The sequence below is a fragment of the Mus pahari genome, chromosome 9, assembly GCF_900095145.1.
Source record: "Mus pahari chromosome 9, PAHARI_EIJ_v1.1, whole genome shotgun sequence".
Classification (NCBI taxonomy): Eukaryota; Metazoa; Chordata; class Mammalia; order Rodentia; family Muridae; genus Mus; species Mus pahari.
In genome coordinates this window covers 69,007,568-69,019,327 of record NC_034598.1, presented here as the reverse complement: position 1 = coordinate 69,019,327, position 11,760 = coordinate 69,007,568, and the positions used below count along the sequence as shown (strand labels likewise).

Below are 11,760 nucleotides of genomic sequence, written 5' to 3'. Positions count from 1 at the left end.
GAGGAACATGTGGGTTCTTTCCAGCTTCTGGATATTATAAATAAGGCTGTTATGAACATAGTGGAACATGTGTCCTTATTACCAGTTGGAACACCTTCTGGGTATATGCCCAGGAGAGGTATTGCTGGATCTTCCAGTAGTACTATGTTCAATTTTCTAAACAGAGAATTCTTGACAGAGGAATCTCTAATGGCTGAGATCTCTATTGCTGGATCTTCCAGTAGTACTATGTTCAATTTTCTAAACAGGGAATTCTTGACAGAGGAATCTCTAATGGCTGAGATGTCTATTGCTTGATCTTCCAGTAGTACTATGTTCAATTTTCTAAACAGGGAATTCTTGACAGAGGAATCTCTAATGGCTGAGTTCAACATCCTTAGTCATCGGGAAAATACAAATCAAGAAGACTCTTATACTCCATCTTACACCTGTCAGAATGGTTGAGATAAAAAACTAAGAGGACATATACCTAAAAGATGCTCCACCAAGCCACAAGGACACTTGCTCAACTATGTTCATAACAGCTTTATTCATAATAGCCAGAAATTTGAAACAACCTAGATGTCCTTCAACATCCATTAAAAATGGATTTTAAAAATATGGTATATTCACACAATGGAATACTATTCAATATTTAAAACAAGAACATCATGAAATTTTCAGGCAAATATCATTCTGAGTGAGACAATTCAGAGCCAAAAGAACATGTATGGTATATACTCACTGATAAGTGGATATTAGCCATAAAGTACAAAATAACCATGCATCAATCCGCAGACCAATCCAAAAAGGTAAGTAAAAAGGAAGACATAATGGAAGGTACTTGAGTCTCACTGGGAAATGGATTTTAAAAGCTTAGAAACTGTAAGAAATCTCTGTGTTCACAGGCTAAGAATTTTCATATGCTCCCAAACATTATACTGATTTAGGAAAAGGCAATTATTCTTCCAAGTCTACAGTAGGAAAGGGTGTTGTAATTCATCTAGATGTTCATCTGTAGCACCTGACATTATTTCCTAATAAGAAAGCTAGGGTATAAAAAAAAAAGTCCCTCCACAAGACTTTAGTCTAGCATCCAACCACTTAATGTCTAAATGGACAGAAATATTTCTCTTTAGGATAGTTGGCTGCCAAATAATGAGTTTTCTGTAGAGATAGCCCAATTCATAGCTGAATTACTTTTTACTTTACTAGAGAAATTATCATAGAACCAAACTCACATGACAGAAAGAAGACAGGAAAATAGACACAAAATCATGATTTTATCAGATACAGGCTTTAAAAAGATGTTGATGACTAATATCATCCTGAAATGCATATATAACATTAGCAGACAGTAAAGTAAACAATAATCCTGCATTGTTATATTTGAAGGTAGTGTTTTCTATACTATTTAGAGAGCTTATAAAATGACAATTTTTCAGTTATTTCATTAACTAAATAATCTTCCTGTTCTTGTTCCTACTGAGTCTCATAGATGTGAATATTTGCCTGCTTAATGGTATCCTTGGTTCCCATCAACTGTCCCTACTGTTTTTAATTCTTGTTTCCTTTTTGGTCCAGTCACCAAAGAAGAATTAGCTTCAGCTGCAACTTTTCTTCTGCTCTATCTAGTTTACAGCTAAAACTCTAAATTGTTTGTTCTATTTAATCAACTTAATTCTTTAGTTTCAAGAATTATTTCTTTGTTATGAAATCTACCTTTCCATTACATTACACATGATTGTGGCAGTTCATAGGCTTTTTCTTTGAGGTCAGTTACTAGAAAATCATATTCTACTGTGATGTCTTACAACCGCTTTTCATATTCTTTTGGTCTGTTCATGACATCTGTGTTCATCACTAGAATCACTTTGCCCAAACATTACAGGGTGGCTTCCAGAGATAAAGGCTTGAGATACTGGTTGGTAGGTGAGAATATGACATTTGTTGCTGCATGGACAAGTGGTCTAGTCTTATGAGGTTACTCAGTGGTGATCCATGTTAACAATGGCCATGGATGTGTTGATGATTTAGGTTACAAGAGTTGGACGGCAGTGATGCTGGCTTCATAGTAATTGGGAAAAAGTATTTAATGATTGCTTGTTGCTGTGTTGATGAATCAGACTAGGCACTGGGATCCAAATGCTCCAAGAAGCTGTGGAAGCAGATTCTTGGAATAAGAATATTGAAAAGTTCTATAGCACTTCTGAAGAGAGGCACAATTAAGTCTCTTCGTGTGCAACTGAATCCAGCTCACGCACTACACTGTGTAGGTCTATGGCATATCTCAGCAGCACATATTCCAAATAATTCGGGGGTAGGGAACTCTGGTTCTGATGACGGTGATAGGAAAAGTGACAGAGCATAGCTCTGCTATGGTGCAGGGAAGAAAGAAAATGCTTCTGAGCCTATGCTGTGGTGAGTCTAGCAAAGCTGCCATGCAGGAATAAATCCTAACAAGACACAGTGACAGCTCACACTCAGGGGGAATGAGAAAGCACATGGTGTTGACTCTGAGCCCTGGAACAGTATCCCATGGCAACAGCCTATTCTGAATTAGGGAACAAAGAGCAGCTTTGCCTTTCATTGTTATCCCTCCATACTAGCAAAGGGTTGAGCATAGGGTATAAACATATTACTAGTACTTCTAGTATGAACTCTCAGCAGCAATGTAAGATGTATTATCGCCTTGTCAGGAAGGTCACTGATTTATAATTTCGTTTTTGATATATTTTTTTGGGGGGAGGGGCATTTCGATACAGGGTTTCTCTTTATAGCCCTGGCTTTTCTGAACTCACTCTGTAGACCAGGCTGGCCTCAAACTCAGAAATCTGCCTGTCTCTGCCTCCCAAATGCTGGAATTAAAGGTGTCTGCCACCACTGCAGGGCTTGTTTATGATTTATGATGTGAGTAAAATACAATTTCATTCAATTTAGAATTTTCTTTGGCATTCATGAAAGTTAAGAACCTGTCATGCTCTAGCTTCCTGGTTCATGAATTCATTTTGACATGCCCATTTCTTTATTGAGTTGTCTGTTTCCTTACTTAGAATCTCTATATATCCTGTATATTAAATATAAATGATTATATAATGTCATAAACCTCTTCTCTTGGTATATGTCTTTTAATTAAAAAAAATTTAATGGACAATTGTACAAATTATGGTAGTCAAATTTCATATTTTCCTTAATGTTTTGCGAATCATACTTTAAAAACAGTATTTATATTGAATAGCCATGCAGCAGCAGGGATATGGGTCAATGGATAAGGATAATATTGCCATCTGACATCCTTGGTCTGGGCTGCCACTTGGGACCATGTTGATGTCCAAGAGCTATACAGAGCTGGCCCTATCAGCTTCATATTCTAGAGGACTGGCCCCACCTCTCACCAGCTGTAGCATTTGGGAGAGCAGACCCTATCTTTGGCAGCAAAGTAGAGCAGGTCCTGGTGGCTGGGGAGAAGGTGAGCCATACCTGAGGTAGTGAGTACCAGAGAGCTAACCCTGCCCCTCACCTGCCCTGAGGTGGTGTGGAAGTAGGGAAGATAACCTCTCTCCTTTGCCACCTGATGCATTCAGGAGAGATGGCAATATGGTCATGAGAGCAAGAGAAACAGCCTCACTTTTCAATAGCTGTGGTCCTCTGGAAAGTGCGCCCCACTCCTTGACTGGGCACACAGTAGAACTTGCTCTCTTGGCATGAGCCAGCCATAAGGTCTTGAGTGCAAGAGAACTGGCTTTGCCTCTTGCTAGCTTCAGCCCTGGGTGGCCTACTAGGAGCAGTGCAGGAAAAATGGGAAGGCTGAACAACTCAGCTGCTCCCCAGGCCTATTCCAGAGTTTTGAGTTGGCCCAACATCTATGCCATTTATGATCTGCCATTTATAGTACATGATGTGCCATTTATAGCACATGAAGGTCCTATAGATCCAAAGCTGCAGGATCTTCATGACACAGGTCAACAACAGAATAACCCATTGAGGATCCAGTATGGACAGTGGAGCAGGACCAAGAGGCCTTGAAACAGACCATTGACTCATTGAAATGAACATTTGTAAATAAAGATGTGTGGACAAAAAGGTATACTGTGGGACACATTGGGACACACTGCAGCTTCCATGATGAGATGGTTTTTATCCTATTTATTTATTTATTTATTCATTTCCTTTTCGAGGGTAGGTTGCAAAGGTAGATACAAAGGGATGGGGAGATGACTGGTATTGGGGTACATGATGTGTAACTCACAAATTTATAAATAAATCATTCCTTGTGGGAAACATCAACAGCTCACTTTCCTTATCATTTTGATCTAGCAAACTCCTTTTGATGCATTTTTAAATGCTATTTGGGGAATATTATTTTGCTGTGCTTGATAAACCAGTTGGCACTAGTCTATCTGAGTCTGCCACATCACTTGTTTGTCCAGCCACTTCTCCTATGAATGGGCTTTCAGAGGAGTGTAAGAATGTACAGTATTCTCAGCACAATAATGCTTTCCCAAGTCGAAGGGTTTCACGACCTCACATCCCATGGGTTACAAACTCTCCCCACAGTCAAAGGGATAGCTTAGATGTTTTCTCAATATAGAGTAAAGATTATCCTTGTATTTTGAGATAACTCTTAACGATTATTTTCTTTTTCTGTTAAGTGATTCTGGCTTCTACTCAAACACAGCATCCCATCATGGTTGTATAGGTATATATGTAAATTCACTAATCTACCTCAACCCTTTGGCACTGCTTGTTTTGTGTCCCTATCCATCCTACTATATGCTTATTTTTCCTTGATGAAAGTATTTAAAATTAAGTTCTGTGTGTGTTGCCTATTTGTTTCCTTTTCTATTTTCCCTTTAATCTTATCCAGTGAGTATTAAATATATTACATGTGGTGTAACTGATGCACATATAGTCATATGAGAAGGTTTGAGTTGTTTTCAATACTCAAACGCTGACCTAAGTTTGACCTTTGAGGACCTTGATTACTTTCTTTTTTAAATAAAACAGTTGGAATATCTTCAGTTTTCACCATAACCTTAGTTGCCAAATGTGAATCTATTAAAACAGTTCAATGGTAGCATTATTTGTGTAGGTTATAAATTTGAAAATCAAAAGGTACTTTTATTACATGAAGGTCAAAACACCATCTCTGTGGTCCAAGTTTGTGAATCCTGTTGAGATTACCTGAATTAATTTCTTCCTGGCAAGATACATAAGTCCTCCAGTCCTAGATTTACTCAGTGGCCAAATAAAGAAAATGTTTACAGTTATTACTTATGAAGATGCTTCTGCTAAATGAGATGCTAAGCCGCTTGTGTCTAGTTCATATTTTGTTCACTCTTTAATAAGGGTATTATATATATATATATATATATATATATATATATATATATATATCAGTTTCAATTTGTATTAAGGATGTTGAATATTTATTTCTTGATATTTCACCCATTCCCATTTCATCATTAGAAACTATCCATTTAGTGTCTGTGATAAGTAGTTGTATGTAAACTTGACACAAAGTAAAGTCATTTCAGAAGAGAAAACTTCAATTGAGAAAATGTGCCTACCAGATGGGCTTATGGGCAAGTCTTTAGTGAATTTTCTCAATCAGCGATTGATGTGAGAAGATCCAGCACATTTTGGGTGGAGTTACATCTGGGCTGGTGGACTGGGCAGACTGAGGAAGCCTTGAGTAGCTAGCAGCAAAGCAGTGTTCCTCCATGGCCTCTGCACAGTCCATGTCCTTCTTGAAGTCCTCACCTGATTTCCTTCTGCATTAGACTGTGCTATGGAAGTGTGAATGAGAATGGCCCCCATAGAAGGTTTGAATACTTGGCCAACAATTGACAGAACTGTTTGAGAAGGATTAGAAAGTGTGGTCTTATTGGAAGGGGTGTGTCACTGGAGGTATATTTTGAGGTTTCAAAAGTTCATGCCACTCCAGTTGGCGTTTCTCTCTCTCTCTCTCTCTCTCTCTCTCTCTCTCTCTCTGCCTGTGGTTGTTTCCTCAGCATGCAAGCTTCAAGGTACTGTTACAGCATCATGTGCTGCCTGCCTGCTGCCTTCTGTATTAGACTCTGCCATGATGGCCATGGACTAACTCTCTAAAACTTTAAGCAAGCCCCCAATAAACTCTTTAATAAGAATATTTTCAATATTGGGAGTGCTTACAAATTAAAAGTCTTCTGAGCATTTAAGTATTCCTAAATATCAAGTAAAAACAGATAAATGTGACATAAATATCATAGGTTCCTATCAATAGAGGAGAAGGATTATGAGAATGTTTTTGACAGTAGGCTTATGATAAATTCTCATATCCTGTGAGTAGTTATTTATGTGAAAAGTGTTAACTTAATGAGTGTTATTGTGTGGAACATGATACATAAAAACCCATGTATAAATGGGAACAAAGAAGAAAACAAAAGACATTTTAGTCTACTGGCAAATATAACTCCATGCCTCACATTCAATTGGTGTATATTATGTTAGTGAATAGATATTTAGGAGAATAAATGCCTTCTTAAAACCTCTACAGGTGTCTTAGGATATGTATTTGAAATCTAAATGAAGAAAATATCTAATAAAAAATGAATAAAGCTATAGAAGTAAAAAAAAAAAAAGGATATGTATTCTACATAAGTTCTAGAGTATTTTTGCCAAAATCTATTTTATATAGTTGGCACTGAAGTTAGGGACATCCTAAGTATGATAAATGAAGGCACAAAATGGATATAAATAGAATATTGTAGTGAATGAGTCATATTATGCACACTTATAAAAAGTAAATCTAGGTTTATTGTTTCACAATATAAAATAATTTTAAATATGAGTAAACAAAACTAAGAATCCTGCCAGATTTAAATCCTATTTTATCTCAGCTATTTACTTCAGGCCACAGAAACCTATAATTTAAGTATCATGATATTTAACTTCAAATATTCAAACTGTCTAAATCAAGCCTAATATTTAATTTGAAGAATAACAAAAGCTCATCTTTTAGCTCATGCTCACAGTGACCTATGTCACAGAGTTTGGAAACAGCCTTGAGGATGTAAATTGTAATACTTATATTTGGAGATACACATCACAACTAATCAACAAAGTAACAAAAGTATCTATGGCATCTACAGGATACCATTACAGAGTTAAAGTGGAATAATGGGTCTCATCATAAACAGATGTAATTTGGACAGTAATCTTCACAGTATGTCTGTCTATATATACTCAGGTAATGTAGCTCTCCATTTAAGACCTACTTATATTAACAGTTCTGGAAGAGAGTTAGGTACTGAAATAACATGTATGTGAAATCAGAATCAGAGAATAGAGCTAGGCTAAGATATAAACAGGGTCACCAAAAAAAAAAAAAAAAAAAAAAAAAGAATGAAAGAAAGAAAAAAAAAAGAGAGGGAGAAGGAAGGAAGGGATGGAGGAAGGAAGGGAAATGCTTAAAAATATGAGAGGTTATCCAACAGTCTCAGTTACACATACAGAGCCATTCTCAACAATATTGTAAATATTTTACTCCTTCTATGGAGGTACTACACAACCAAAACATAATGCTCAGTTCTATTCTGACTGCAGTTACGTGTGGACTTCAGCTTCTCATGTCATTCTCTCTGTGCTTCTCTACTTCACCTTGTCAGAGAGTACTGCTTCCCCAAGGCTGCCCCAGGGTCCTGTTGACGGATGGCTCTAATTGCAGTTGGTGCTGTAAACAAGGCAGCCACTCCATGCTCCGCTAGCACACGGAAATAAGCGCCAGCATCCGGTGTTCCCACAGGCTTTCCCTAGGATGAGATTCATTTAAAATGTCACTGGGTAAATGTCTCATATTTGCACGACACTTTTATGTATACATATTTAACACAGCACTATTAACAAAGATAGCTTCTCAACAAATCCTAATTCTACAACATTACCTTGTTCTGTTATAATCCAAAGCTAAGAGAAAATTACCCAGGCTATTTTCTCCCTTTTAGAATCTTGGGAGATTTTAAATATAAATTAAATATTTTTCAATGTTTTGAAAGATAAAAATTTGGATGTATGTATCACATTGAAATTAGAAACATAATAGAATCTTCTCTATGTTAAGAAGTCATATATAGACATATATAGATTATATGTTATATATTTATATATCATATTATATATTTAATTATATGCATGAATATAAAATGTAAATAATTACATATATTATGCAATTATGTATTATGTATTAATACTTTACATAATATACCTAAACAATATATTCATATATTAGTATTTATATAAAATATCATATAGAGAGAATTTTTGGCTATAAAGTAAATGAGAAATATAATTGTCTTCTCAATATTAACACATTTATATTTTCCAACATTAAAAGTGATAAGAGAAATTCTTGAGAAAAAAAGTTAAAATCACAATAATTTCTGTGCTTTCACAATTAAAGTTCTGACTCTAAGGAAAGAAAATTCTACAAATTAAATTTCCAAATGCTAGCAAAAATTATATACCATTTGCTCTTTAAATGTTTACACACACACACATACACACACACACACACACACACACACACATCAACTGAAAAATAATGGATAAGAACATAGCTGGAAAAAATAATGGATAAGAACAATGCTGGAAATTATTTAAGTCAAAACCACAAACTATGTTGGTAGATGCTCTTTTAAAAAACAAGCAGGAAAGATTTAAAGAATAATTTCCCAACTATTTGGAGTGATCAGAAATCTTGACTCATCCCTATTCCATCCTTTGTCCATCTCTTCTCATCATTGCAAGACCTCCTGTTCTTAAACCGAGGTGCCTAGGTTATTAATGTATGTTGAATAAAAGTATACACATATACACACATTTTTCAGTGTAAAACATATTAGGCACAGATTATAATTAACAAAAGAAAATAGTAACCTTAGTTTATTTTTGCTGCCTTGAATATTCTAGAGAACATAAGACATTCCTGAAAGATGGGGCACCTTATATAATATTTGCTGGGGTCCACTGATCAAATCTCATCTAAGCTCCCAGGGGGTCTTTGGTTCTAGAAAACTCACATGGAAAATTCTCAACTAAGGCAGCAAACTTACAGCAAACTGAGAAATCTCTCCAAACAGAACAAGAAAAGAACTGACAATCATTGTGGAGGTCTGAGTGAGGATGAACCCACAGTACTGCTCTTCAGTTGGTGGAACTCTTGGGGAAAGATTGGGAGGTGTAGCCTTGTTGGAAGAGGTGTGGCCCTGGAAAGGGTTTTATGCTTTCAAAAGTCCATAATATTCATCTCTCTCTCTCTCTCTCTCTCTCCCCCTCTGCCTGTTGTGAGACCTCAGGTACTGTTCCAGTGATCTGCCTGCCTGCCTGCCTGCCTGCCTACCTGCCTGATGCCATGCTCCCCACAACGATGATTATGGAGTCTAACCCTCTGAAATTGTAAGCTCCAAATAAACTGTTTCTTCTCTAACTTGCCTTTGTTATGGTATATTATCATGAAAATAGAAAAGTAACTAAGACAATCATTTGAGGAAGATCATAGCTGGACAATAATTTAGATTCAGTTCTTATTTCAGAGAGGGTATTTGATAAGACATGATTAGGGCTTAGGTTTTTTTGTTTTGTTTTGTTTTGTTTTGTTTTTAAATAATCACCATTAATGTTCTTTAATGTAACTATATTTCTTCTCTTTAAACAGAATAACCTTTCAGGCCTCTTATAGTCCAGTAATGCTTTCACTCTCATGGTTTAAATATGATCTATTACAACTGGAAATTCATTGTAATGAATCCTAGAATCAATTTCCATTTGTATCACTGCTCCTCTATATGGCTTAGTAAATTCAAATAGAAAAGAAAGCTATCTGTTACAAGCCTGCAAAACACACACACACATAATGTAAGATGAATTTTGGAGCTGTAAGACCACCGGTCAGGAATAATATTACAACTTTATTCTTTCTCATAAAGCAAGGTAAACACTCTTGATTTATATGTCTTCAAAGTACCTTAAGCATCAATCAATCTTGTGAGAGCACTGGATAGTGATTTGGTTAACCTGATTTCACCCACATAGAAATGATTTATAAAATAAGCCTTATGAAACTGACTTTTCCTGTCTATCTTCTTATTCTCTTGCCCACGAAGTAAGGATAAACCACTTTGTCAATATTTGCTTGGTAAGTCAACAATACCGAGATGATCTCTTAATATTGTGTAACCACCACAAAGAAACAATCTATGGTCAACTAAAATAGAATCTCACTGCTTGACAGGGTCAGAAGAAAATGATAATGGATCAAACTTGATACTTGTATTTATGTCAGTTAAAAGAAGACATAAGTGTCACAATGAACATATTGGGCCATGGGAGACTATCTACACAAAAGATGGGCTTTGATTCTTTTCTAATGTCTTCAATTTGTCTCGTCTGATAAAAACAAAATGATAATCTAAATATTAGAAATACTACTCAAACATTTTATGAATAATATATTATAACTATGATTCTGATGTCACATCAAATAAATATATACCAACATTATATTTATTGAGCATAAGACTAAAAAACCATGATGCAGAGTTACTACCAGGAGCCTTTAAAGTGACATATACAGTCTCATGATCCTATGTACACTAATTGAACTAGAAACATCTCATTGATTTGAATTTTACTCCACATTTTCAAGAAGATAATTAGATATTATTAAAAATGGTTTTTATTTTAATATTACTGAAAACATATATTTTATTTATTTTCCTAATCATTTTTATATAATCTCAAGACTGATTAGAATAAATAACATAAAAGAAAATATTTTCCTAAAACAGCTTACTGTCTAACATAATTATTAACATCTAAGTAAATACTTTTGTTAACATCAAGCAGAACCTGTATAAACATTGCATTAAAAAACATAAAACACCTAGGTGTTATAAAAATAAGTTATGTTAAATTATCATAGATTTTTACAAATACTTATTGAGCATGCAATATGGGTTGGTTAGATATGGAAACTATTTTGTTAAAAATCCAGAGAAGTCCCTACACTAATGTAATCTGACCAAAATGATTTGGAAGAACATGTACACATATATATTATAAATACTCATATAACCGATGCTGCAGGGTGTGTGCCCAATAAATAGAAGGCATACAGGAGTGTTATTCTGTCAGTTTATTGCTGATAGTTTGTTTAAAAAAAAAACTGAAGCGAATTCCAGGGACACATTTCTTTATGAACATTAAATAAAGGTGATGTCAATACCTTATTGATTTTATTGGGTACTCTTTCCTCTCATGCACCTTCTGCACAAACATCCACATAAACAAACGTGCACATAAGCAAAATATAACCTCTGTAATGCCTTTCAAATGAACTCAATAATGTAGCAACCATGCTGATCTGCCAGTAGAAAACGACCCCAACTGCATAGCTCTCATTTCAGTGACTTGCAATAGGCCATCACTCAATGTAAAAATACAGTTCTAAAGTTGTGATGTTGAAAAGCAAGCAAAAAGAGACACCAAAAGCAAAATGCAGCAAGAAGACCCAGCATCTAAAAAATGTAAAAACCTATGCTCAAATCCATGTCATTGCTTCTTTACTGTATACTTTTTTAATGACCTTCTCTCATGTAGTAGAATATTATTGGCTCTGGAATTATATACTAATAACACTGAAAATGAAGCAAACATACTACAGCTTCATTTGTTACACATCTTTATGTATCTTTATGTATGTGTTTGTGGGGAGACAGACAGAGAGAGAGAGAGAGAGAGAGA

The 11,760-nt window shown here is 35.4% G+C and overlaps 1 protein-coding gene across 1 annotated transcript in view; it reads right to left on the bottom strand.

The window, feature by feature from the left end:
* Positions 1–11,760, bottom strand: part of Acss3 (acyl-CoA synthetase short chain family member 3) — a 189,406-nt gene that overhangs the window by 63,579 nt on the left and 114,067 nt on the right. Inside the window, exon 8 of the mRNA XM_021205223.2 lies at positions 7,621–7,772. Coding sequence (XP_021060882.1) covers positions 7,621–7,772 — 152 coding nt within the window. The remainder of the gene's footprint in view (positions 1–7,620; positions 7,773–11,760) is intronic.